Source organism: Helianthus annuus, chromosome 15 (genome assembly GCF_002127325.2).
Source record: "Helianthus annuus cultivar XRQ/B chromosome 15, HanXRQr2.0-SUNRISE, whole genome shotgun sequence".
NCBI lineage: Eukaryota > Viridiplantae > Streptophyta > Magnoliopsida > Asterales > Asteraceae > Helianthus > Helianthus annuus.
Genome location: NC_035447.2, coordinates 50,835,552 through 50,862,314, shown reverse-complemented (window position 1 = coordinate 50,862,314; position 26,763 = coordinate 50,835,552). Strand labels below are relative to the sequence as shown.

The 26,763-nt window shown below is 39.0% G+C and overlaps 4 protein-coding genes and 1 long non-coding RNA gene across 5 annotated transcripts; all 5 read left to right on the top strand.

Annotated features, from left to right (window-relative positions):
• Positions 1–1,381: 1,381 nt before the first annotated feature.
• On the top strand, positions 1,382–2,920 carry LOC118487593. The gene is made up of 4 exons (XR_004882002.1): positions 1,382–1,777; positions 1,850–1,945; positions 2,065–2,411; positions 2,506–2,920. It is a non-coding gene; the product is annotated as an uncharacterized LOC118487593 (long non-coding RNA).
• Positions 2,921–4,979: 2,059 nt separating this feature from the next.
• Positions 4,980–26,010, top strand: LOC110911536. Its single transcript, XM_035984575.1, has 15 exons — positions 4,980–5,622; positions 5,714–6,028; positions 6,123–6,435; positions 6,530–6,579; positions 6,724–6,823; positions 6,903–7,408; positions 7,698–8,238; positions 23,361–23,535; positions 23,660–23,758; positions 23,866–23,981; positions 24,056–24,137; positions 24,462–24,620; positions 24,706–24,869; positions 24,952–25,365; positions 25,704–26,010. Exons 8-15 carry the CDS (start codon positions 23,524–23,526, stop codon positions 25,750–25,752), a joined length of 1,095 nt encoding a protein of 364 aa, XP_035840468.1. The 5' UTR covers positions 4,980–5,622; positions 5,714–6,028; positions 6,123–6,435; positions 6,530–6,579; positions 6,724–6,823; positions 6,903–7,408; positions 7,698–8,238; positions 23,361–23,523; the 3' UTR covers positions 25,753–26,010.
• On the top strand, positions 8,866–13,026 carry LOC110871916 (replication protein A 70 kDa DNA-binding subunit-like). The gene is made up of 9 exons (XM_035984574.1): positions 8,866–9,129; positions 9,332–9,419; positions 9,507–9,628; positions 9,704–9,791; positions 9,881–9,989; positions 11,851–12,014; positions 12,202–12,322; positions 12,398–12,669; positions 12,757–13,026. Exons 1-9 carry the CDS (start codon positions 8,871–8,873, stop codon positions 12,860–12,862), a joined length of 1,329 nt encoding a protein of 442 aa, XP_035840467.1. The 5' UTR covers positions 8,866–8,870; the 3' UTR covers positions 12,863–13,026.
• On the top strand, positions 14,264–19,314 carry LOC110909633. Its single transcript, XM_035984316.1, has 6 exons — positions 14,264–14,520; positions 14,757–14,837; positions 15,433–15,558; positions 15,812–15,898; positions 15,992–16,036; positions 16,167–19,314. Exons 1-6 carry the CDS (start codon positions 14,280–14,282, stop codon positions 17,612–17,614), a joined length of 2,028 nt encoding a protein of 675 aa, XP_035840209.1. The 5' UTR covers positions 14,264–14,279; the 3' UTR covers positions 17,615–19,314.
• On the top strand, positions 18,163–21,043 carry LOC110923904 (ATP-dependent DNA helicase PIF1-like). Its single transcript, XM_035984315.1, has 5 exons — positions 18,163–19,297; positions 19,405–20,226; positions 20,314–20,767; positions 20,842–20,916; positions 20,989–21,043. Exons 1-5 carry the CDS (start codon positions 18,163–18,165, stop codon positions 21,041–21,043), a joined length of 2,541 nt encoding a protein of 846 aa, XP_035840208.1.
• Positions 26,011–26,763: the final 753 nt, after the last annotated feature.

The following is a 26,763-nucleotide window of genomic DNA, read 5'->3' as shown; positions in this document are numbered from 1 at the left end:
TAAAGCAGATCTGATAGTTTGTAAGTTTGTGTTTTGATGACTTGTACATTATTACACACAACTACGTTTTAAATGAAATTTACACGAAAATGTAGTATACTCAGAATTTTATTAACATCATATTGAAAAGTTATAAAAGAAAAAAAAACACTACAAACTTTTGATGAAATAATATTTGTATAAGCTCCAACGTTTTTATCACATTTCAATTCCTTTCTATGTGAATTAAACTGGGTCTTAGTTGCAAATGTAAACATAAAAATTTACATAATTTAATTAGTAATCTTTAATCTGAATCTAAAGATTAGGAAGTTTTTTGTATTAAACATGTAGTTGGACTTTTATCCTTAACACATTTGCCTTGATTATTTTTACTTTTATTTTAATTGTTATTGACAAAATGTGATCCTAGTCGACTAAAAATGATCATATGTGATTCATAAAGTCGTGGTCCAGCTACTGATAGAAAAAAAAACAAACAGTTATAAACCGAATACTGAAGTAATGTATAATTTGCTTGTTGGCCTGAAGTTAGTATTTATAAAAAGAGGAGGGGACCAGTTTTTTCTCGTTACAATAGCAATCAAACATAAGGAAAAAATAAACTTTAAATCCATTTAATTTTTTCTCGTTACAATAGCAATCAAACACAGCAATCAAACATAAGGTTTGGCGATAATACTCAAAATTGTGACAAAGTTTGGTCTTAGTACTCAACATTGTGACAAATTAGTACGTTAATACCTGATTTTCCAACAAAAAATCATTAGTACCCGACATTGAAATTTTGCAGAAAACACAAGGACCAATGGTGTAATTTTATCTATACATTTACAAATACTTATGCTTGCTATATGACACACCACCTTATGTACAATATTGAATTGCGATTAAAATTTTAACATTAATTGTTTAAAATGTAGACGATGGTTCGGCTAATGATACACTTAGACATGATTTAACAGAACATATATAAACTATTAGAGGTTTATTATATTTAAGTTTCATAATAGTTTAATTATGTCATGTTTAGTTAAGTTTCTTAATTTAACAATTTTGTATATTACAAAGTTGTAACGTTCAAATATTATGAAACTTTTAATTCAAAATTTTATAAATTTCTTCAAAAGTTATAAATTTCTAAATTATTTTTTTATTTTAATTACGCAGTATGTACACATGACTTATTGATTAAAAAATAATAAATTCCTTAATATAATAAATAATATCTATATATATTCTAAAGTTTAGTTATAAGTTCAATTTTAAAACCAAAAATTAATGGCTGTTATAAATTGGGTTCTTCTATCTCTCCACTAATTTAATAATGATTGGTGTTTAAGGATTATAATTCATGATAATTGATGGTGATTAGTTATGATTATATAAAATGTTTATTCAAAATAAGGATTGACCTTTCATATTTCTCTGGTCCCTATCGCTCTCTCAAACCCACCCAAATCACCACACTAGCTTTCAATGTCCCTAATAATCAATCAAGAAGGGCCTCTTACCCAGATCGATACTCATTGGGCATACTAACAGTGACTATCTGATCTTCTAAGTCTACCCCCAAGACTTCTAGGTGGCTGACTGCAGACAGATATGGTGTGGAGTTGTTGCAATCAACGATGTACCATTGATTGAGAGAACAATCCGCACCAATTCCAAAAGGGTATGGAATCGTCACCTTCCCGCACGTATCATTGCACCCTGTCTTGGCGTACTTTGGAATTGCAGTGGATGCTGATGCCATTGAAACAAAAATGAGTAAACGGTAAGGTTGATTTAACTTAGTATTTGTAAAACGTTACATTTATTTCTTTTAAATTCAAGGGATACCTTTCAGTGTCCCTATGGTTGTTATGAAAGAGACTGTTGACGAACGATGTGTTGTAGCGAAGCTTTTGTTGCGATTGAAGCTCCTTTCAGATTTTATATACAGGTTCGTTATGCGCTTCAGAGATGTTTTATTTACTGATTTGTTTTATAAACTTATGCTTATGGGGCTAAATTGAGTGTCACTTTGCATTGTTTGATTGTCTTTCAAATTTTGCATACAAGGTGCTCGATGAAATGTCTGTGTGAAAATCAGCAGTGACGGCCAGAGCCAGCGTAGGAGATGGAGCCGGGTGGCAGTATAAGAGCCGAAAGGACGTGTTTTGATGACTTTTGATTGAGGTTTCATAGTTTTTCCGACAACCAGTGAGTTTAAGTGAAAAAAAAAATCGAACTTTTCAACCATTTTGTCACTCCAACCAGCATTTCGGTCTACTGGTGGTGTTGGCGATGCTACTGACTCCGGCGGGGGCGGAGGTTGAATGTATTCACACGGCTTACAAATCATCGATGTGGCGCGAAGGCGGACTGATACGTACATTAGGTCATCGCTTCGAACAGCTTTTGCTCAGGTACGTTTTTATTTGTTATTTTATTTTTAAGGATGAAATGCCATTTTAGTCCCTGAGTTATATTAAAACAGAAATGAGATATTTGTGTCAGCAGCGACGGCCAGAGCCAGCGTAGGAGATGGAGCCGGGTGGCAGTATAAGAGCCGAAAGGACGTGTTTTGATGACTTTTGATTGAAGTTTCATAGTTTTTCTGGCAACCAGTGAGTTTAAGTGAAAAAAAAAATCGAACTTTTCAACCATTTTGTCACTCCAACCAGCATTTCGGTCTACTGGTGGTGTTGGCGATGCTACTGACTCCGGCGGAGGCGGAGGTTGAATGAATTCACACGGCTTACAAATCATCGATGTGGCGCGAAGTCGGACTGATACGTACATTAGGTCATCGCTTCGAACAGCTTTTGCTCAGGTACGTTTTTATTTGTTTTAAGTCAATAATAGCATGGCTCAGAAAATATATACCTGTCGTTATGTGCAGCAATTAACTGTTTGATTTTGTACAGTCTGTCATTGCAGCAATTAATTGTTTGATTTTTGGTTTACAATCAACTCTGAAGCTGGTATTAATAGCGAATAGTGGACAATAGCGACACGCTACCTATACGCTACGTAGCGATAGCGATGAAATAGCGGGCGCTATTTTATGTGCAGCAATTAACTGTTTGATTTTGTAGGTAACATGGGTTGAACATGTTGAATTTGATGATAGAGCTGTTCACAATATCTATTAGTTACTGGTGAACTCTGGTCTGGCGTTTGGGGCAAAGCGATGGGTGGCAACTTTAGATAGGCGATGTGAACGGCTTGCAAGCGTAATGGCTAACAACATTCCTTCAGGAGATGCTGGAGGTAAGTATTAACAAAGTAATAGTTAGGATTTCTACCTTAATAGTAGTCTGATTAACACATATAATACGAATATATTTGATAAATACATGATTATTTAACAAAGGGTTTGTTTCATTTCACAGTTATAACCACTCCAGAAGGGAGAAAGAGTATGTTGAACCTGGCTGAGAGAATGGTTCTGAGCTTTTGCAGCGGTTTTGGAGCTTCAACCGCACATACATGGACAACTTTGTCTGGGAATTGGGCTGATCATGTTCGCGTTATGACTCGAAAGAGTATGGATGACCCAGGCAGACCTCCTGGTATAGTACTGAGTGCTGCAACTTCTTTTAAGTCAAATATTGACTCTTTCGTACCAGCTTCAGAGTTGATTTCAATATCATAGTTATTGATAGCGCTCATAGCGAGCGCTATAGCGAATAGCGTAGCGTATCACTCATGTGTCGCTATTTAATTTTGGCGGCTCCACAGCAAGCAAAAAACGGGCTCTTAGGGTTTTTTTTTTGTTTTTTCCGTGCTTTAATACAAATAGCGGGATTTTATAAGTGTAAAATAGCAGGATTTTAGTTTTTTTAAAGCATACGTATAAAACATCATATAACACAGCTTATTTAGATATAATATACATATAAATATTTCTAAAATTTTTTCCAAGTGTGTCGCTAAACATAAAATAGCGCCCGCTATTTCATCGCTATCGCTACGTAGCGTATAGGTAGCGTGTCGCTATTGTCCACTATTCGCTATTAATACCAGCTTCAGAGTTGATTTCAATATCATAGTTATTGATAGCGCTCATAGCGAGCGCTATAGCGAATAGCGTAGCGTATCACTCATGTGTCGCTATTTAATTTTGGCGGCTCCACAGCAAGCAAAAAACGGGCTCTTAGGGTTTTTTTTTTGTTTTTTCCGTGCTTTAATACAAATAGCGGGATTTTATAAGTGTAAAATAGCAGGATTTTAGTTTTTTTAAAGCATACGTATAAAACATCATATAACACAGCTTATTTAGATATAATATACATATAAATATTTCTAAAATTTTTTCCAAGTGTGTCGCTAAACATAAAATAGCGCCCGCTATTTCATCGCTATCGCTACGTAGCGTATAGGTAGCGTGTCGCTATTGTCCACTATTCGCTATTAATAACTATGTTCAATATTGACTCTTTCAATATTTTAGTACGTCGAACACACTAATTATCAGCTTCAGAGCTGAAATATTTGAATAATTATCAGCTTCAGGTCTTAACGTTGACCAGCAGCACCCTTCAAAGGGGTTGAAGAAAGCTGCTAATCAGGCCCCTAAAATTGCTCCGAAAACAGTTGGGTTTAATTACACCAGAGCCGTCCAAGGCAGCCATGTAAAAGCTGGTTCGAGTCAACAAAATGCCACCAAAACAGCCCCTGTCCCAGCTGTTAACAAAGGTCTGGCGATCTCGAACAGGTTTGCTGCGTTGGGCATTGATAATACGGAACCAACCCGGTTCTCGGTGTTAGATTTTGATGCGAGTATTAGAAACAATGACATCATTGGTGAAGCCTTGGACCTTTACACTCAGGATAATGTCGGCAATGAGCGTTGTACCACTAATTATCAGCTTCAGAGTTGATTTCAATATCATAGTTATTGATAGCGCTCAAAGCGAGCGCTATAGCGAATAGCGTAGCGTATCACTCATGTGTCGCCATTTAATTTTGGCGGCTCCACAGCAAGCAAATAACGGGCTCTTAGGGTTTTTTTTGTTTTTTCCCGTGCTTTAATACAAATAGCGGGATTTTATAAGTGTAAAATAGCAGGATTTTAGTTTTTTTAAAATCATACCTATAAAACATCATATAACACAGCTTATTTGGATATAATATACATATAATTATTTCTAAAATTTTTTCCAAGTGTGTCGCTAAACATAAAATAGCGCCCGCTATTTCATCGCTATCGCTACGTAGCGTATAGGTAGCGTGTCGCTATTGTCCACTATTCGCTATTAATAACTATGTTCAATATTGACTCTTTCAATATTTTAGTACGTCGAACACACTAATTATCAGCTTCAGAGCTGAAATATTTGAATAATTATTAGCTTCAGGTCTTAACGTTGACCAGCAGCACCCTTCAAAGGGGTTGAAGAAAGCTGCTAATCAGGCCCCTAAAATTGCTCCGAAAACAGTTGGGTTTAATTACACTAGAGCCGTCCAAGGCAGCCATGTAAAAGCTGGTTCGAGTCAACAAAATGCCACCAAAACAGCCCCTGTCCCAGCTGTTAACAAAGGTCTGGCCGAAGACGGAAAAATGATACCGATGTGGCGCGGAGTCGGACTGATACGTACATTAGGTCATCGCTTCGAACAGCTTTTGCTCAGGTACGTTTTTATTTCTTATTTTATTTTTAAGGGTAAAATGCCATTTTAGTCCCTGAGTTATATTAAAACAGAAATGAGATATTTGTGTCAGCAGCGACAGCCAGAGCCAGCGTAGGAGATGGAGCCGGGTGGCAGTATAAGAGCCGAAAGGACGTGTTTTGATGACTTTTGATTGAGGTTTCATAGTTTTTCCGACAACCAGTGAGTTTAAGTGAAAAAAAAATCGAACTTTTCAACCATTTTGTCACTCCAACCAGCATTTCGGTCTACTGGTGGTGTTGGCGATGCTACTGACTCCGGCGGAGGCGGAGGTTGAATGTATTCACACGGCTTACAAATCATCGATGTGGCACGAAGGCGGACTGATACGTACATTAGGTCATCGCTTCGAACAGCTTTTGCTCAGGTACGTTTTTATTTGTTATTTTATTTTTAAGGATGAAATGCCATTTTAGTCCCTGAGTTATATTAAAACAGAAATGAGATATTTGTGTCAGCAGCGACGGCCAGAGCCAGCGTAGGAGATGGAGCCGGGTGGCAGTATAAGAGCCGAAAGGACGTGTTTTGATGACTTTTGATTGAAGTTTCATAGTTTTCCTGGCAACCAGTGAGTTTAAGTGAAAAAAAAAATCGAACTTTTCAACCATTTTGTCACTCCAACCAGCATTTCGGTCTACTGGTGGTGTTGGCGATGCTACTGACTCCGGCGGAGGCGGAGGTTGAATGAATTCACACGGCTTACAAATCATCGATGTGGCGCGAAGTCGGACTGATACGTACATTAGGTCATCGCTTCGAACAGCTTTTGCTCAGGTACGTTTTTATTTGTTTTAAGTCAATAATAGCATGGCTCAGAAAATATATACCTGTCGTTATGTGCAGCAATTAACTGTTTGATTTTGTACAGTCTGTCATTGCAGAGATAAGCTTGCAGCAAGAAACAGCAACGCTTCTCGAGTAAGTAACCTTACTGTTCATTCTTTAGACAGTTTTTATTTGGCTGCTTCTAACCTTACTGCATATATTTAGATGGAGATACCCTTAAGAAATGACTATTAGTTTTAGATATTTTATTAATGTAGTGTTTTGTTAACTTGGCAGGAGTGTTCGCTTTACACAACAGCTTGTGCTCTTTGCTCCCCAAGCTGTTACAGTTCATTCTCATGTGAAAATCCTCCTCTCAACTCTTTCATCAAGACAGGTAATTATGAATAATGATCTTTAAAGTATGCTTATAATGCATTTTTTGTGGTCCTGAAACTGTTTTACCTTTGCGCCAGCCAACTTTAAGACATCTTGCAGTGTCCACTCTACCACATCCGCGAATACAAACGAACTCAAAGACTCATTCCCCAACAATATAACGAATAATTCGAAGTCAAAATCCCACAAAACACACCGCGATTCACCAACAGCCCCTCAAACGGAACACGCTGCAGATAATCGGGCAACTGGAAACCATTCTCGCCCCAACAAACAACAGTTCCGTTAACTCTAATCGTACAAAACCGATTATCACCAACCGAAACCGATTTAAACACACCATCCGGTTTCCCAAACATATTCATATTCTGCCCCCAACAATCCAAACTCCCATTACCCGAATTAACCGAACAACCGCGGTTATATCCAACAGAGAGAGCATTATGACTCCCTGTCGGAACATTGCCAATATTGTTACCTCCAGCACACACTATTTGCCCAACATCAGACAACCCACAAACGAAATTGTTTCCAACGGAAACACCCGAGCTAAACCGTGTCCTCGGTGTTAGATTTTGCTCAGGTACGAAATTGTTCAGTCATTTACATATATAAGTTCCAGGTGGTGATTGGTGATTGGTGAGGGTTCAAAATTCATTATGGATATTTAGGTGGTGTAGAATCAGGGGCCGTGTTTCTCCGTTCTAAAAAAAAGAATTAGTTATGTCAAACGACAAAGGATCCGACATACGCTAAAATATTGAGTTCTAGGTTGACTTCGATATTGGGTTGGGCTGAACAAAGACTTCTTGCGTATCATTATACATTTGATAACGTAAACATTAATTCTATGCAAAGTATCGTGTCTTTAGGGGTATCAGCTGCTAAAATATTGGTTGAAGATATATCTAATGAGTATCGCCGAAGACGGAAAAATGATACCGATGTGGCGCGAAGTCGGACTGATACGTACATTAGGTCATCGCTTCGAACAGCTTTTGCTCAGGTACATTTTTATTTGTTATTTTATTTTTAAGGCTAAAATGCCATTTTAGTCCCTGAGTCATATTAAAACAGAAATGAGATATTTGTGTTGGCAACCATAAAGATGAGGTCATCCTCACCAACCACTTACTTATTTCTTTCTACCTTCATATCAACAGACCTCATAACAAATTTAATTATAATTGACTACTGAAACTTGAGTCTATCTTTAAAACACCTTTTTTGTGTGTGTTTCTGTGTTTTTTTTTTGTGTGAGAGTGGAGATGGCAGGGGGGGCAGTTGCACCAACAGGTGTAGCAAAAAACAGATCAGAGCAGTATGAAGGAAAAGTGACTGCATATGTCATCATTGCTTGCATCGTTGCTGCTGTTGATGGATCCATTTTTGGTTATGATATCTGAATTTCAGGTGATTTTATCTTTCAAATAAATTGAGATCCTTTTAGTATTCTGTTCTGGTGAGTTATGGTTCAGAAAGTTTGATAAGCTAGAAATCTAAATTTTTTGGCTTTTAACAATTCCAAATCTTGAATTAGAAAATCCAAAAGTCAAAGTAATCTTATTAGCCAAAAGGCAAAGTAGTAACAACTATCCTCGCTATCAATGTGACTCTTCAAATGCTTAAGTAAATTAAATGCAATTAATAGGATTTTTCAATTGCATTGATTATTCTACGTTTTTTACTAGGGAGATGAATGGTCTGAATGTCTATTATATAATGTCCCCCTTCTCTATTGTTGTAGGTACATATCCAACCTTGCTACTCTACTAAATGTCCAGCTCTCTTAATATGAATACATCGGGAAGTGGTGTTGGCTGCCAGATGGCCCTTGCTGACCTTCGTGAAGGGAGTACCGGCCCCATCAAGGTTATGGTTTGCCGAAAGTGGGATGTCACAAGTGTCAATGGACGCTACATGAGCACCGATTATGTCGTCAGTGATACAAAGGCAAGTCTCACCTTTTTAACCCCCTTCTGTTTTCCTTTTACCGGTTTCGTTGATATTGAAATTATGTTGTTTGGTTTGCACAGGGAGGTGTGATGCATTGTACCGCAAGAAATAACATTGCGCACTACTTCTTTGACAAACTCAAAGAGGGCGGGATATATTTACTCAAAGGTTTTACGGTACAGGCCACTGATCAATACCGGATTCTGAAAGACAGCCCCTTTGTTATTGGGTTAAATGGTTCCACGATTGTGAAGAAGGTTGACGATGCCAGTGGTTCCTTTACGCGCTACCCGTTCTTACTTACGGCGTTTGAGGACCTCCAACCAACTGAGGGCAAGTTTTTTGTAGGTATAATAATATTTCTTAGAAAAAACTTTATAAATTCTTATTACAAGATGTTTTATTTTGATTAAGCAAGTAGATCTAAAGTATGCCAATTTGTCGATTTAAAGCGTGCCAATTTGTCAACATGCAAATGGCCGCCCCTCTTTGTGGTTCTCTTTTTGAATGACCCCTGATTGTCGTGTGGTTTTTAACCATTGTGTTGCAGATGTTGTAGGATATGTTACCGACGTGGGGCCGCAGTCTGTGAAAGCAACGGGTGCTCGCACGGTCGAGTTCAACCTAACAAATGAACGGTAAGTATCCCATCCCTATTACCCGTTTGGCCTTTTGCTTTTGCTTGGTTAAATCTCACTTTTTTAGCCTTTTTATAAATTTCACAGCAAGCGCGGAGTTAGAGTGACGTTGTGGGGTCAGCTGGGTGATGCTATGCTCAAGAAGAAAGAACAAAACCCCGCTGTCTATTCTATAATCTTGACTTCCATGAGCGCAAAGTTTCACTTAGGTACGGTTGCTTTCCTACTGCGTCTATGATTATGCGTGTTACTTCAAACCCTTTACCTTCTTTGGCGCAATGCAGGCGCTCTTGGTTTGTCTAGCTCAACCTCAACTATGATCATTGATTCGCCCGAGGTGCCCGCCCTCCAAACTTTCAAGACATCCATTAGGTACTGGTACAACCTTGGTCACATACACTTTAATTACCTGTTTTTTATGCGTTTGTCGCTCTACCTGAATATCCAACTATGATTCCCAGCTGTGTTGCCGTTGGAGATACTAGCGATCCAATCACCGAGGATGTGGTCTGTGTTGGTACGCTGCAAGAGCTTGTGGACAGGGTCCGTGCCGACAAATCCAAAAAGAAGGTACGTATGCCAACTGGCTGTTGCCATTCGTCTCCACCCTTATACCTACATGTGAGGGTTTGAACTTGGTGTGGGTGTGGCCATGTTGTACGTGGGTCGAACCCATCTAATCCGGTCATGTACAGCTGGCAACCATTCCAACACCCCCTATAGCTTTATTTTTTTTTATTAAGTTACTTAACATAAGCTAAAATATTCAAATATTTAGTAATCAAAGCCCTTAACATAACTGAAATCAATCCTGATTTCCAGTTTCTCAACTCATAGTTCAGAAATGTGCTTTTTCTGTTAACTGATATAACTAACCTGTTTTAACATAACAGTACAGATATTATAACTAATTTAAAACTGAAATGTAAATAATAATTGGTTAGTTTAAAATCATCAACGCCCATCCCCACCAGTTGATGTCGATTTGCTGTATATAAACCACTTTCTATGTGGAATTAGAAAAGAAAAAAATCATTAGGTAATTCATTTTAATGGTCTGAATTGTGAGCATGTAAACGCACAAATACATAACGAAGAGATTCGTTATCAAACTCTCTTTGTCAATATGCCAATTGGTAGCCAGCAACCAAGATTAGAAAAGTAGTGTCTAATTTCCGGTTCCTCAACTCATAGTTCAGAAATGTGCTTCTTCTAATAACTTAATAACTGTTATAACTAACCTGTTTTAACAGAACAATACAGCTATTATAACTAATTTAACACTGAAATTTATAATGGTCTAAAGTTTGGCCACCCCAACTGAGTTAGTCAAGTGCAGGTCAGTCCATTTTCTTCAATAATTAGTTTCTTTTAAGTCAAATATTGACTCTTTCGTACGTCGAACATACTAATTATCAGCTTCAGAGTTGATTTCAATATCATAGTTATTGATAGCGCTCATAGCGAGCGCTATAGCGAATAGCGTAGCGTATTACTCATGTGTCGCTATTTAATCAGAAAATTGTATTCGATCATGCATGTAAAATAGCAGGAATTTAGTTTTTTTAAAAGCATACCTATAAAACATCATATAACACAGCTTATTTAGATATAATATACATATAGTTATTTCTAAAATTTTTTCCAAGTGTGTCGCTAAACATAAAATAGCGCCCGCTATTTCATCGCTATCGCTACGTAGCGTATAGGTAGCGTGTCGCTATTGTCCACTATTCGCTATTAATAACTATGTTCAATATTGACTCTTTCAATATTTTAGTACGTCGAGCATACTAATTATCAGCTTCAGAGCTGAAATATTTGAATAATTATCAGCTTCAGGTCTTACCGTTGACCAGCAGCACCCTTCAAAGGGGTTGAAGAAAGCTGCTGATCAGGTCCCTAAAATTGCTTCGAAAACAGTTGGGTTTAATTACACCATAGTCGTCCAAGGCAGCCATGTAAAAGCTGGTTCGAGACAACAAATTGCCACCAAAACAGCCCCTGTCCCAGCTGTTAACAAAGGTCTGGCGATCTCGAACAGGTTTGCTGCGTTGGGCACTGATAATACGGAACCGTTTGGCCTGCCAATTTGGTAGACAGTGCCCAAAGTGACACTCAATTTGGCCCCATAAGCATAAGTTTATAAAACAATTCAGTAAATAAAACATCTCTTAAGCGCATAACGAACCTGTATATAAATCTGAAAGGAGCTTCAATCGCAACAAAAGCTTCGCTTAGTCTTTTGGTTCTGTCTACAGTTCTGTCTACCAGGCCAAACACTCGGCCTGCCGAGTGTGCGATAATAGGGATTAGCCTCCTCGATGTAACCTACCCATGGGCCTACCATGTGTGGGGACACTATCCATACATTCTCTCCACCCACCCCGTTTGCCTCGCTAAACTACCCCTACTATTTTGTTCGTTATAGGTCATCCTTTTCCGGAACGTTGTGGAGATTACGTCTATTAGAACCAAGAACAGCTGGTACCTTTTCGCGTGTTCCGGTAGCAAGTGTCGTAAGGGGCTGACAAGAGAGGACGGTTACTTCATTTGCAAGGCGTGTGAATCAAAGGTTGACTATCCAAGGACAAGGTATACGCTTGAATATCTCATACGCAAATTCATTACTTCTGTTATCGTCCCTTTATACTACTATCCCCCTTCGCATATGATTGCATGATTATTTGCTGCCCGGGACTGTTTGTCGCGCTTCTACTTTCACCGCTTAAGAATTTGGCCGCTGCTCTACAATTGTAATTGATCTACTATACCATACTAGGTTTCGCATTCAGGCGGATGTAACTGACGGAACGATGAGCACCGTAGTCGTCCTCTTTGATGAAGCTGCTGAACAATTGGTTAAGCGGACGGCGAAATCCTTGGTAGAGGAACAGTTGAAGGTATGTACACTACGCATTGTAAGGTGGTTTTCCAGTCATATGTGAATTTGCTACGATGGCTTTTCCTATGTGCAGGATACTTCTATTGATGCTCCCATACTACCTTCCGCCCTCGCAGCCCTTATTGGAACAAAACACACTTTTGAGATTAAGAGCCATACATATTACCATTTTGGGGACTATGAGAGCTTCACTTGTGCGAAGATTGTTGGCCCTGGTATGGATGATGCGGATATGAGCGTTGATACTGTTGCGATTGGTTTGGGCGCACCACCATCCGGCTCCCTAAAGCGTGGTTCGAACCTCCCGCCGCCGACCCCTGTAACTGGACGCAAACTTAGAAAGTTGTAAGATACCCTTTCCAATTCTCCCCTGTTTCGAATGTTTATCCATTCGAATTTTGTCCCAACACGTTTTTCAATGTTTCTTTTCAGCTGCGTTGAAGACTCGGATGAAGATGATGATGGGGTGCGGGTTGATCGTAAAGATGTTACTGATGTGCTAGACGATCGTAGGGATGATGAGGAGGGTTCTTGCTGATATGGCAACGCTCATTCTTAAGCTTATTTAAGTGTTTTCACAGTTGTGACTTTCTCTTTTATGTATTCAAATAATGTGGCTACGCTTAGGAGTTGTGCCCACACCAAAAGTGTAATGCTTCTCTATTGCACGATATATAAATGACATTTCCAAACTCTGAAATATAATTGGCTTAAACTCTGAAATATAAATGACATTTTCAGGTTAAAATTAATCTATCTTAAACTAAAATATCAAAGAATCATAACGGCTCACCAATAAACGCATAGCACAAGCTGTCACCGGTTTTATAGTCACGGATTATATGAGTTCTGCTAAAGTTTATAATTATAAAAACTATTGCAACAAGAAAATGGATTTGGTCAGATAAAACACTTCAAGATTTGATGACTTACGAGGTCACGGTACCAAAACGTGAAAAGATAGTATTTAGATCCTCATCCTATGTTAAAAAAAAGAGAAATTTAATAAAGTAGAATAAGGGTGGTATCAATGGCTGACCATTTACATGGAAAAGCATACACATATAAGTGAAGAGAAACAGACATGTTCCTATTTAAGGAGTCACCAACAAATCCTGCACTCTTAAAAGTTGTTCAGCTTTCAAAAAAGCATCTTAAATGAAGTTTAAATACAACAATATCAAGAACATACATGAGTACACAAAAAAAAACCAGTTGTGCAGTGTAAGGCATATGCCAAGCAACATAAACCCATTGTATATTTCTTGCTGATGATAATGTTGAACATAGAGAGATTGATAAATTCCCTCATTACCGCTAGAAGTGTTACCTAATTTAACCAGCTGATTCAAAGAGGAAATTCGAGTGGATGGTTCACAGTATGTATTAATTTGTCCATTAAACTATATGAAAGCAAAAGGGTTATTTTCCTAAGATAAACGTATCCAACAATTCCCTAAAGTCTGTCAGGTTTATTGAATAAAAATCTGGCACTCATATAAATATGAAAATAAGGTACTAACTTGATTAAAGGCGCCGATGGCAGATCCAAACCATCCACTGACAGAAACCTTGACAATCCCCCAAAACAAATAGAAGCCACAAAACAGGGAAAACATCCGCTGCCCCCCCCCCCCCCCCGGGCATGCATGAATGTTTTTTTTACCGATGTATTATATGACATTGTATGCAACATGCAGCTGCCTCCGCGCCCATTCGTGATGCTCGAAGCCTCTTTCGCCTTTCATACACATTCACGTGTTATGGCCAACGGGTTGATCCAATATGTTTGTGGACTAAAACTGCTCGCCCAGTCTGGACCTGACAAAGGTATGAACTTTGATTTGCAGTGTTATCCCCGACCCCACATATGGAATTTAAAATGTTGATCTCTACCCCTTCCCATTCCCTCATAAAAAGATGAGGTTTCCAGGTTATGGTCTGCTGCTCCTGGCATGGTTAGTCATCCGATACAAGTCCGCCTTTGCTCCCATACGCTGTCTGACGGCAAGGTGCAAACATATTTCGGTCTTACATTAATGAACAACTGCAGCGATACCAGCTTCGTGTGTGGCAAAAATTCCATCCATATACAAAGTCGTAACTATGTGGGCCTTGGTGGGAAGAACGTGACATATTGTGGACCTACACTTACTTCCATAACTACATTTGCATCCTCAGCCAACCCCAACACAGGTTAGCTGTACTCTTTGTGAAAACGGAACCATATAGCCATAATGTTTGCGTGCCGACATGCGTGCATGTAAAAATTTAAGATCCAATTAGGCTACAAACAGTTTAGGCTCTCAAATTTTGACGGCACTGCCATCAGGCTGCACACAAGGGATTGGAATTTACTTTCATACTTAGTGATTTAATTTTCTGCCTGCTATGCTGTCTTTGTTATATCTGCATCTTTTTCCCTGTTTCAGGTAACACTCAAATACAGCCGCCAAGTACTACGATGACCACTGGTACTGCCACTGGAGCGGGCAAAGAAGGATCAATAAAAGGTCATTCTTATGTTTCCACACCAGCGTCCCACTGGGACGATGTATGCATGTGGTATATTAAAAGTAAAAATTAGTTCCTAAATATATAATCTTAAAACAGTATAATTAAGACCTTTGAAATGGGTATTAATTTAAAAATTTATTTTTAAAGTAATGCAAATATAAATTTATTAGTGTTTTTATTATTTAAAATAATATACACTGAACTGAAACAAAATAACGTGTGACCATAATTACCTGCAAAAAAGGAGAGGTGTCATAAAGTGAGGCATAAATTAAAAGTAAAGTTAAATAAATCTAATGCATATGGACTATCGACTATGTATAACAATAAATTATTGGAGAACGGGAATCATGTTACAAGTAAAGTTGATTCCAGGCATGTGGTGTTACCAGATATTCATTCGTTTAATTTGATGTTAGATGCGTGTTTGGTGAATCAAAAATGGGATGCTCTTGAATTTTTCTTCACAAAAATGCTGCAACACGTATACTACTTTAATGCAAAACGTCAATTTACTTACATAGTTAGTGATTTAATTTTCTGCCTACTATGCTGTCTTTGTTATATCTGCATCTTTTTTCCCTGTTTCAGGTAACACTCGAATACAGCCGCCAAGTGCTACGGTGACCGCTGGTACAACCACTGGAACGGGCAAAGAAAGATCAATAAAAGGTCGTTCCCATGTTTCCTCATCAACGTCCCACTGGGACAGTGCATGTTCGTATTTTTTTTTTGTTTCCACACTTACATCATCCCTCATCCCAATACGACGCCTACATCATAGTTGTTTCCCTGAATATATGTTGCAGGTGAAAACATTATGCGGAGCGATACAGTGCACACACTGCCTGTGGTATGTCCACTAACAACATGTTCTCCCTCCGTATCTGCCCAAGGTCTACACTGCTAGCTACACTGTTTACTACTATCCTTCTACCATTTCCATAACTATTATGTTTTTTTTTTCCAGACAATATTTACTGCACGCCACAAAATTCTCATCAAAACGTGGCGGGTCCATCACGTCTGCGTCCTCCTCGCCCTAAAAAAACAGAAGGTAAACTTCCATCACTTCCCGGTACCCTACTACGCTTTTACCCATCTGTCACCACCACAGGAATAACATTACCATATTTAATTTTGCTAACAGGCGTTCGTATTCGAACCCCGCGCAGGGCAGCGTTTGCATCAGTAGGTACTGTCCAACCCTATTTTCTTACCACACAATTTTTTGTTCCCTCTTGCGTCTAACGTTACTCCACTGTTTGGGTACGCTACTCTCAGTCTGTGTGTTGTACTAAATTTACCTGTTATAAATATTACAGGTGCACGTGTTGAGTACCAGAACCTTGGCCGTCCAACCTTCACATGTCATAATTGTGCAGCGGTCATGTGGTATGAGGAGAGGAACAAAAATACAAAGGCGTCTGATGGGACGACTTTCTCTTCGTGCTGCCAGGATGGCAAGGTTTTGCTTCCTCGCCTTCTTGACGCCCCTGAGCCATTAAGATCGTTACTTGATTGTAATGACCCGGAGACGGTTAGATTCAGAGAACATATTAGAGTGTACAATAGCATGTTCTGTTTCACATCATTTGGGGCAAAGATTGATCATGCTATAAACAGTGGTCGTAGCCTATACACCTTCCGAATAAACGGTCAGAACTACCACCGAATAGGAGCCATGTTGCCAGTTGAAGGTGAACAGCCCAGATATGCTCAGCTGTACTTCTACGACACGCAAAACGAAGTCAAAAACCGTATAGCTGCTTTGTTCGGCCAGACCGATTGTCACAACACATGTGATGAAGCAATTGTTGCGTCCCTCATCAGAATGTTAGACAACCACAGTTCTTTGGCTAACGCCTTCCGAATGGCGCGCGACTGGTGCACTCAGAATGAAAGCAACGATTGTCAGCTACGCTTACTAGGCCAAGTAATAAACAATCCACAGTACAATCGCCCTAATGTGTCTGAAGTTGCTGTTCTTATCACAAACGACTTTGGGGAAAACACCGAGCCACGTGATGTTATCGTCAGTACGAAAAACGGCGTGCTTCAACGGATATCAGAATTACATCAGCTTTACATGCCTTTGCAGTATCCGTTATTGTTCCCGTACGGAGAGACTGGGTTCCACGAGCGAATACGCTACCATGACAACACCGGACGTCGGGCGACTAAACGACAATGTGTCACGATGCGGGAATACTACTGCTACAGAATCCATTATCGCAACAATGAAGGCACCACCCTGTTAAGAGGCGGTCGTTTATTCCAACAATATTTGGTTGACTCATACGCGGCCATCGAAGAACAAAGGTTGCGCTGGATGAGGAATAACCAAAATGAGCTGCGCGTTGAACTCTATCATAATGTTTGTGACGCTGTGACGCGTGGGGATACAAATGCTGAGGCTATCGGACAGCGTATAGTTTTGCCGTCAACCTTTACGGGCAGTCCAAGATATATGATCCAAAATTACCAAGATGCCATGGCTCTGTGCCGTTCTTTTGGAAACCCCGACCTGTTTGTAACATTTACAGCTAACCCAAAATGGCCTGAGATCGAAGACATGGTATCTCTCATATCAGGACAGAAGTCTCACGACCGTGCAGATGTTGTATCACGTGTTTTTAAGCTTAAGCTAACTTTCTTGATTGAAGATATTATGAAGAAACAAATCTTTGGCAACTGCACAGCAGGTAAAGTTTGTAATGCTCCGCCTCTTTCTTTTGCTATCAATTCTACCACAAATACTGACCTTTTTTAGCTTTGTAATTTTCCCCTTTTTTCCCTCTCTGACTTGAATCTTTGTCCCCCTGGTTATATGCAGTTGTTTACACAATTGAGTTTCAAAAACGAGGCCTACCACACGCGCACCTTTTATTGTGGCTCGAAAATTCTGCCGCGTCTCGCACGCCTACTGGTATAGATGATTTAATTTCAGCCGAGATCCCATCGAAAATTGACGATCCATCCGGCTATAAGGCTGTGACAGATTACATGTTGCATGGTCCATGTGGGAATGATGCGCGCAGTGCTCCGTGTACAACAGATGGTAAATGCATGAAACACTTTCCAAAACCATTTTATCGAGAAACGACAATTGACGAAGACGGTTACCCGGTTTATCGACGACGAGATACCAAGATTTTCTTTATGAAGGGCAAAACGAAGCTTGACAACCGGTTTGTCGTCCCATACAACCGTTATCTCCTCTTAAAGTACGAATCGCACATCAATGTTGAATGGTGCAACCAGTCCCGAGCAATAAAATACCTGTTTAAATACTTAAACAAGGGGCCAGACAGGGCTACAATGGTTGTTCAGGAAAACATTGGCAATGATGGTGAAAGGCGTACACAACAGATTGTTAAGGTCGATGAGATTAAAAACTATTTGGATTGCCGGTACTTATCGCCGTGTGAAGCTGTGTGGAGAATGCTTGCATTTCCTATACATTACTCATTTCCATCCGTCATGAAGCTAACGTTCCATACACCTAACCAACATCTAATCACGTTACGTGATTCGGACAGCTTACCGGCCCTGTTAAACCGGGACGGGATACGAGACACAATGTTCACCCAATGGTTTGCGCTGAACAGCAGAGATGCAGCGGCAAGAAAGTTTACGTACGCCGAGATACCTACAAAGTATGTTTGGCAAGAGGATAACAAGGTATGGAAAACGCGGTTGGAGCGGCCAGCCATTGGGCGGATTGTGTATTGCAATCCAGCAGCTGGGCCAAAGTATTATTTAAGGATGTTGTTGGGAATTGTCAGAGGGCCCCGAAGTTTCGAAGAAATAAAAACGGTCGACGGAGTCGTGTATGAAACGTTCAAAGAGGCCTGCTATGCGTACGGCTTACTTAATGATGACAAGGAGTGGAATGACGCTCTTTCAGAGGCTAAATTATGGGCGTCCGGTTCCCAGCTACGGGAATTGTTTGTTACCATATTGTTGTTTTGCGAAGTGAACCGCCCGGCACAATTGTGGGCACAGAACTGGGAGATACTATCTGATGATATTTTGTACATGAAACGTAGGCTCTTCATGTTTCCGGGATTACATTTATCGGACGACCAGCTTAAGAACTACTGCCTAATTGAACTAAATGAACTATTGGAGAAAAATGGAAAATCGTTGGAGGATTTCACAGATATGCCACAACCAGATACGTCGCTCCTCGATAAGCTGGATAATCGTCTAATCAGGGAAGAGTTGAGTTACAATAAAAAAAAGTTGACAGACGAACACGATCAGTTATATGCATCACTCAACACGGAACAAACGGTCATATACGACACAGTCATTGATTCTGTTGTCACCCGAAAAGGAGGGTTTTATTTCGTGTATGGTCCGGGTGGGACAGGCAAGACTTTCCTGTACAAAGCCATCCTGTCACGCTTAAGATCGATGGGCCTGATTGCCCTTGCGGTTGCATCTTCAGGTAAAAAAAAATTATGTAATGTTGTATAATTATTCTCGTGCTACATAATGTATGTGGTTGTGTACACAACTCCATTTTTACTCACTTTACCTATCCCTGCACGTCAGGTATCGCATCACTTCTATTACCCGGTGGTCGGACAGCTCATAGCCGCTTCGCTATCCCTTTAGAATTACTTAACAATAGCACGTGTGCCATCAAACAAAATACCCAATTGGCACACCTTTTACAAGAGGTAAGGTTAATCATCTGGGACGAAGCACCAATGATGCAAAAATATGCCTTTGAAGCACTTGATAAAACACTTAGAGATATATTGGGGTTTTGTACCTACACAAACAGGGAACGTGTGTTTGGTGGCATGCCTATCTTGCTTGGTGGTGATTTCAGGCAAATCCTTCCCGTCATCCCAAAGGGAAAAAGAGAAGATGTTGTTCAGGCATGCATAAATAAATCGTACCTATGGAAAAGTTGTGAAATCTTCACTCTTCACCGTAGTATGCGTGTCAACGAATACACCTCAACAGGTGTGATAGACATGGATAGGCAATGTTTCAACAAATGGTTGTTAGAAATCGGCGATGGAATCGTTCCCTCAAAAGCCAAAGAAGGTGAAGATGAGTCAACCTGGATCGAGATACCCACCAGGTTCATCGTTGATAGTTGTGGTCTTCCTGTGGCCTCGATTGTTAACGCTGTCTTCCCATCGTTTACAGAAAGGCAGGACGATGACGATTTTTTGTGTGAAAGAGCAATACTAACCCCGCGCAATATGGACGCTGACGAAATCAATGATTACATGTTTGCACAATTGAGACGGACCACAAAGACCTACAAGAGCTCTGATGAGATATGTCGCGCATCCACGGATGTATTAGAACAGGAACAACTCTATCCGTCTGAATTCCTAAACTCTTTGACATTCCCAGGTACCCCCCCCCCCCCGGCACTAAAATATTAGTTACAAACAAAATATTTGTGACCAGTTAAATACTTTAATTATTTGACATTGTTAGGTATGCCACCGCACGCTTTGCATTTAAAAGAAGGCCTCCCTATCATGCTTTTAAGAAATGTGAACCCCTCGCAAGGCTTATGTAATGGCACCCGTCTTATTATCACAGACCTTGGGAAATTTGTTATCAAGGCTAGGATACTTACTGGGTCAAATCGTGGAGATACTGCATTAATACCGAGGATAACCCTTTCATCCACGAAATCAAAATGGCCATTCATTATGAAAAGACGTCAGTTCCCAGTGAAACCATGCTATGCAATGACCATTAATAAAAGCCAAGGCCAATCATTAAAAGTTGTTGGTCTCTATTTGCCCCGACCTGTGTTTAGCCATGGCCAGCTTTATGTCGCTCTTTCAAGGGTTACGACACCTGAAGGTTTAAAGATTGTCATCGTCGGGGATGGCAACGGTGGCATGAAGAACCATACCAGAAACATTGTTTACAAAGAAACGTTTAACAATTTGGTCACATCAGATCGGACGCAATAAACATAGAAGCCCTATTATGCTTTTTGGTTTCTTTCAGAGACGCAACTGCAGCTGAACCTGAAGCAATGGACGTAGATGAACCTCCAGTTGCACCAACCATATCCGCTGAAAGGTGTATGTTTCTTTTGCAACTCTAAAGTCATTTTTGTTTTTATACACTAACGGATTTATTGATGATGTGTAGGGTTGCTGCATTTAGGCTTACATTTGAGCGGCATAGACATGATACACTGTTTTAAAAAGTAACTATAGACGAGATTGAGCGGGTTGTTAACATCGGCGTAGCAGTGCCTTACTTGATGGGCAGAGATTGTGGTCCTCCTAGAGGTATATACATTTACATTATAAATTTGGCAATTTTTATGTTTATTTACGACTTTACGTATTATGTGAAACTTAATAAAATATCGGTAATTGTGTGCATGACCGGAAAGAAGCGGTATATATCAGTGGGGAGGATGTTTATGCCATATACTGAGTATTGCGTAGCATGGAGAGATGTTTTTATGGTATGTGATTTTTTACATTAGAATAGGCATGATCATGATAATTATTATCTATCTAGAAAACAAGAACCCTAAAACCCCAGGTGGGAAAGAAATAAAGAAGGAAGGAACCTACCTGAGAAAAGGATGGTGGAAGGGTGACCGGAAGAATCAATCAAGAAACGTTGTAAAAATCGTAAAAACGAAGAGTGAATGGAGCTGAACCTGAAGCAATGGACGTAGATGAACCTCCAGTGGCACCAACCATATCCGCTGAAAGGTGTGTGTTTCTTTTGCAACTCTAAAGTCATTTTTGTTTTTATACACTGTTCATCATTACGAAGAACGATTAGGGTATGATTTATTGTTACTTATCTAATGGATTTATTGATGATATGTAGGGTTGCTGCATTTAGGCTTGCATTTGAGCGGCATAGACATGATACACTGTTTGAAAAAGTAACTATAGACGAGATGTTTTTATGGTATGTGATTTTTGACAGTGTTAGATGAATGTTTGTAACTTTTTAACTACCTTTTGTATGAAAATCAGCAACGACAGCCAGAGCCAGCGCAGGAGATGGAGCCGTAGAATAACTACACTATGACGACTAACTATACCAAATCCTTTAGCATTTTAATTTACAATTTTAGATATGAAATAAATCACTTCAGTTTGGTTTTGGGCGGATAGCGGGAATCGAACCCGCGTCTTCTCCTTGGCAAAGAGAAATTTTACCATTCGACTATATTCGCTTTTTGTTTCGTTCTTGATACACAATATGTCTATATTACACAGAAGTTTATTCTAACCGAAAAGACGTAACTGTGTTTCTAGCTTCTGGAAGAAGCATTAGAAAAGAGTGGAAATGATATAGATTCTGCCATTAAGAGTCTCAACGAGCTCTCTCTGGGATATGTAAATGGGATTTCAGGTTCACCAGGACAGTCAAACACAATAGTTGATAAAGGTAATTTGTTTGAGTTTATTTTCATGCTTAAGCTTTGGCTTTCGTACGCTATTATGTATTTAGTAGACTAAGTTCTTTTATTGAATAAAAATGTAGGTCCGGTCACTGCCAGCGAAGATGTTTCTTTGGAAAACTCACCGAGAAACGGTGCAGAATGGGTTGAGTTGTTTGTGACAGAAATGACAAGTGCTACCAGCATTGATGACGCTAGACTTCGTGCTATGCGTGTACTTGAAAGTTTGGAGAAATCCATAACCGAACGTGCTGCTGGTGATGCAGCAGAAACCCTTCATAAGGCAAGCTTCTCATCCCACCCAAACACACAACTCACACACATGAGTGTAGAGTGTACTATTTTCTAACTATCTTATTTGGTTGTACTATTACTTTCAGGAAAATTTAGTTTTCAAGGAACCAATTGAAGTTCTTCTGAGGGAAAATGCAATACTGAAACGTGCTGTAGCCATTCAACATGAATGACAAAAGGAGTATGATGAGAGGAACGTAGAGGTGCAGCAGTTGAAACAGTTATTATCTCAATATCAAGAGCAGGTGAGGACACTTGAGGTGAATAACTATGCGTTAACAATGCATTTAAAGCAAGCTCAGGGAAGCAACTCCATCCCTGGACGATTCCATCCTGATATCTTCTAATAAAGAGGTGAAGTTTGAGTTCATTATTGGTCTAATTTTTTTTTTGGTCCCAAGAGATCTACATTTGCCAGATTAATGGCAAGTAGATTATATGTTTTAAACGTCAATTAATGGTTGGTTAATTTAATGTGTAAGACCTCAGTTTAATATTTGCAATATTTGGTTCGCCAAACTTGGGCTTGCTTGCTTGCTTTTTCGCTTCGTATTAAGCATCTGCAAATGCAAAACTTGGATGTGTATATTCATGAGAAACTCGATATTGAAAGAAGGAAAAACGGATAAATTTTTTGGGTTCTGCGAATTCATTGGAGAAGTCCAGAGGTTCTTCGGTAGAAAATTGAAATCCCTAATTGTGATCCTAACCAGTGAGTTTAAGTTAAAACTAAAAACGAACTTTTCAAACATATCGTGTTTTTCATTTTCTTTTTGTTCATACGAACTCACAGATGACGGATGTAGCAAAGGAGTTAACCGCCGGAACAATAGGAGGGGCGACACAGTTGATAGTTGGACACCCTTTTGATACCATCAAGGTCAAACTTCAAAGTCAACCCGTCCCTCCACCCTTTTGGCAACGGGATTTTCATCAAGCCTCAGGGAGGAAGTGATATGTCTAAGGAGGTATGCTATTGTCATTGGTTGACTGCTATTGTCATTGGCTGATTGCCATTCTCATTTTTTTGTTTTTTTGTTATTTTATATATGTATCAAAGTTGCTGAATATTTGACTTTTTTTATTTTACAGGAAAGAAAGAAATATGTAAAGTATTTTCCTGTGGTTTTATGTGATCTATCAGCTCATTTGAATTTAGCGTACCGCATGACAATTGGTGGTTTGAATGAGGTATCTACGGTTATCAGGATAACCTTCATTATATGTTCTACAAAGACAAAAGGCATTTCTATTTTCTCCACTTTTTTATTTTACTTTTATACTTTTTTGTATTTCAGCTTCAAGCAGAGGCTGCATTGGCGCTTAGGTGTATCGATAAATGTAAAGAGGGAGGTTTTGTTGAGCTATTTATGGCCAAGGTTGACTTTCCTGCTAAATTTGACTATTGTATGAGGTAATGCAATCATCGCTGACATAGTCTACTTATTTGGAAAATTTTGTTAACATTTTACATATGTGTTTATATAGATTAAACTTGAAGGGGAAGACTGAAGTTTCTGCACAAGGGTTCTGTTTGGATAATGAATGCTGGAGACTATGCGAGGACAAGGTACATTCTTTGCTAAAATTGGTTTTTCCCCCGTTTTCCCAGGATGTACCAAACGATTTTCAAATATATTTTAACCAATTGAATCATCCATTTTATTTAATAATATAGATTTATATATATATAGACTTCTCATATTCAGATTCCGTAACATCAAAATATATGTTACCATCATTTATTATTATTAATATTATTTGTTATCATTAATGCAATTAGATGTTTCATATTCAGCTCCTATAACATTTTTTGCATTTAAGCTTTCATTAAAATGAAAACTGCCACAAGTCATCCCAAAAGGCTACTTATCATGTCTCTATAATTACACAGCCACAGTCAAGCATCCTCCCTTTCATTATGCAACCTGTGGCTGAATATCGGAAGACACCTGCCAACATGAAGAAAACCACTGCTATTGCTAACTGTTCAGAAGGTTTGTCGACTCTTGAAGAAATATTACACCATGGTCGAGAAAATAAGAAACACACGGTATCAAAACTTTCTATAATTTCGATTGTTTCCCTCGGCATTATTATTATCCATACATTAAATGTTTTCCTTCTAATCCATGCAGAATGCTGAGTTCAATTGTCGTGTGGCCATTAAAGGCGTACGTAATAGCGAAGAGTGGTTCAGACTTATGTGTGGCGGAGGAAAATGCATGAAAGGTGTATCGCGTGAACACGGGGAGCTGTGGTGTGCTGGTTGTGAAAACCCAGTTATGTTTCCACAAGCAAGGTTTGGTTTTCATATTCTATAGTTATGTGCGTTGGCAATCGCCTTTATACACTTTCACATCTGAAAAAAAAACTTTCACCAGGTTCCATCTTGAACTTGAGGTGCTCGATTCCACGGCAAATGCGGTCATCATGTGCTTTGATGACACTGCACAAATTCTAACAAACACCACTGCTGAGTCTATACTCAATGCGGAATCGGGTCTCTCGCATATCTACACCGCTCCAGTCATGATACAGAACTCTGACGGTAGCATCTCAACGCTCCCACACTGCTTACACTCACTTGTGGGCACCACCCGAACCATCCAAGTTGATACATCCACATACTACCATCATGGGGCCTTTGAGAGCTTCAACTGCAAGCGTGTGCTCCCGGACGAAACCAATTGTGAATCCGTTGGATCTACCACTCCTACTCCCATGACTAGGAAGGGTAAAGGGGTGATGACAATACCGACACCGGTAAAGCTCAAAGAAACAATCAGAAAGTACATGTAAGTTTCTATATATACTTTTGACTTACCAAATTCCATGAACCACATAACTACATATCCATTTGTGTCGTGTTTAAGTAAATGTTCAAAAGTGAATATTATATGATACAAACATCATGTTTATTTCTTTATCACTAACTATAAACAAGTACAATTACACCATTGGTTTTGTTATGTGCTTTTTCAATTTGAGAACGCATACAACCCCATCGCTTTTTCGATTTGAGAACGCATACGACCCCATCAAGTTTTAATTACAAAATAATGGATATGAACTGCTAACATATACGTCATCCAAGTTAAAGTTCTGCCTAACATTTCCTTTCTTTCTTTCACAGCCCTACTTATGAAGGTTCTGATTCGGATGATTCTGTGGGTAACTACTGAGGGGAATGTGGACTACATGGCCATGCATTAGCGGCAAAAGATTTCGTGAATTATTGAATAAAACAGGAAGCTTTGTGAACTCCTTTAAGTTTTTTCCCTGTAATGCATGTTTTTAGACTTGGCATACATGTTTGTTCTTAAACAAATTCCGCAAACAAAGTTCCTGTGCTATGCACGCCTTACATTTTGTGTGGCCGGCTTATGGTACAAGCTCTTATCACGTTTTGTATGGCTTCTCTTACATTGTCTTTTGGCTAATTATCTTTTATCCATACATAAACATTTTTCCTCGAACACACAACAAAATGAAGGACACTAATTGTTGGTCATGCCGTGCATCGCACGGGCCTTCCCTCTAGTTCTAAATAAAAACACTTATAACTTGTTTTCAATTAATACACTTTTAACTTTCATAAATGACTTTGCGTACGGTGTACCTCTACACAGTCATGAATAAAAGGTTAGTTAGCACAATCAAAAGTATATGATTCATTAGCACATAGTTTTTAAAGTTGAGATGTTTAATGTGATCTCTTATTCATACAATCACACAAAAAAATATAAAACTATGGGGGCGTTTGGTTCGCAAGAATTCAATGGAATTTAAAGCAATTGGAATCTGAATTCCATATCTTAAAATGTTTGTGTAACGCCTCGTATCTTCGTATTTCTATTTTAAAAATGTTCGTATTCGTATTCTAATTTTAGAAACCTTACATTCGTATTTTAATTTCAATCTCACAATTCGAGGCGTTAATCATAATAAAATTCATATTTTATACATATTTTTTTATTCACACAACCGATCATTTAAATACGTATTTATACGCAAACCGACACAATTATACGTATAAATACTTATACGCACATCCTCAAATACTTGAGTTATACTTTTATACTTTTTATATACTTAATTACATAATATATACTCAAGAAATACCAAGAAATATACCAATCATCTTTCCACCTCACCAATCCTCTTCCACATTCTTTAACCAATCATATTTCACC

Excerpts from the sequence above, each read along its gene's own strand:
- LOC110871916 (XM_035984574.1), top strand. The coding sequence starts at position 8,871 with ATGCATTGTACCGCAAGAAATAACATTGCGCACTACTTCTTTGACAAA. Across the intron at positions 12,015-12,201 it reads GTTGACTATCCAAGGACAAG|GTTTCGCATTCAGGCGGATG; the intron begins GTATACGCTTGA and ends ATACCATACTAG. Across the intron at positions 12,323-12,397 it reads TGGTAGAGGAACAGTTGAAG|GATACTTCTATTGATGCTCC; the intron begins GTATGTACACTA and ends TCCTATGTGCAG.
- LOC110909633 (XM_035984316.1), top strand. The coding sequence starts at position 14,280 with ATGGTTAGTCATCCGATACAAGTCCGCCTTTGCTCCCATACGCTGTCT. Across the intron at positions 14,838-15,432 it reads CAAAGAAGGATCAATAAAAG|GTAACACTCGAATACAGCCG; the intron begins GTCATTCTTATG and ends TCCCTGTTTCAG. Across the intron at positions 16,037-16,166 it reads GGCAGCGTTTGCATCAGTAG|GTGCACGTGTTGAGTACCAG; the intron begins GTACTGTCCAAC and ends TAAATATTACAG.
- LOC110923904 (XM_035984315.1), top strand. The coding sequence starts at position 18,163 with ATGGTTGTTCAGGAAAACATTGGCAATGATGGTGAAAGGCGTACACAA. Across the intron at positions 20,768-20,841 it reads AACATTGTTTACAAAGAAAC|AGACGCAACTGCAGCTGAAC; the intron begins GTTTAACAATTT and ends GGTTTCTTTCAG. Across the intron at positions 20,917-20,988 it reads CCAACCATATCCGCTGAAAG|GGTTGCTGCATTTAGGCTTA; the intron begins GTGTATGTTTCT and ends GATGATGTGTAG.
- LOC110911536 (XM_035984575.1), top strand. Across the intron at positions 24,138-24,461 it reads GGAGACTATGCGAGGACAAG|CCACAGTCAAGCATCCTCCC; the intron begins GTACATTCTTTG and ends ATAATTACACAG. Across the intron at positions 24,621-24,705 it reads GAGAAAATAAGAAACACACG|AATGCTGAGTTCAATTGTCG; the intron begins GTATCAAAACTT and ends TAATCCATGCAG.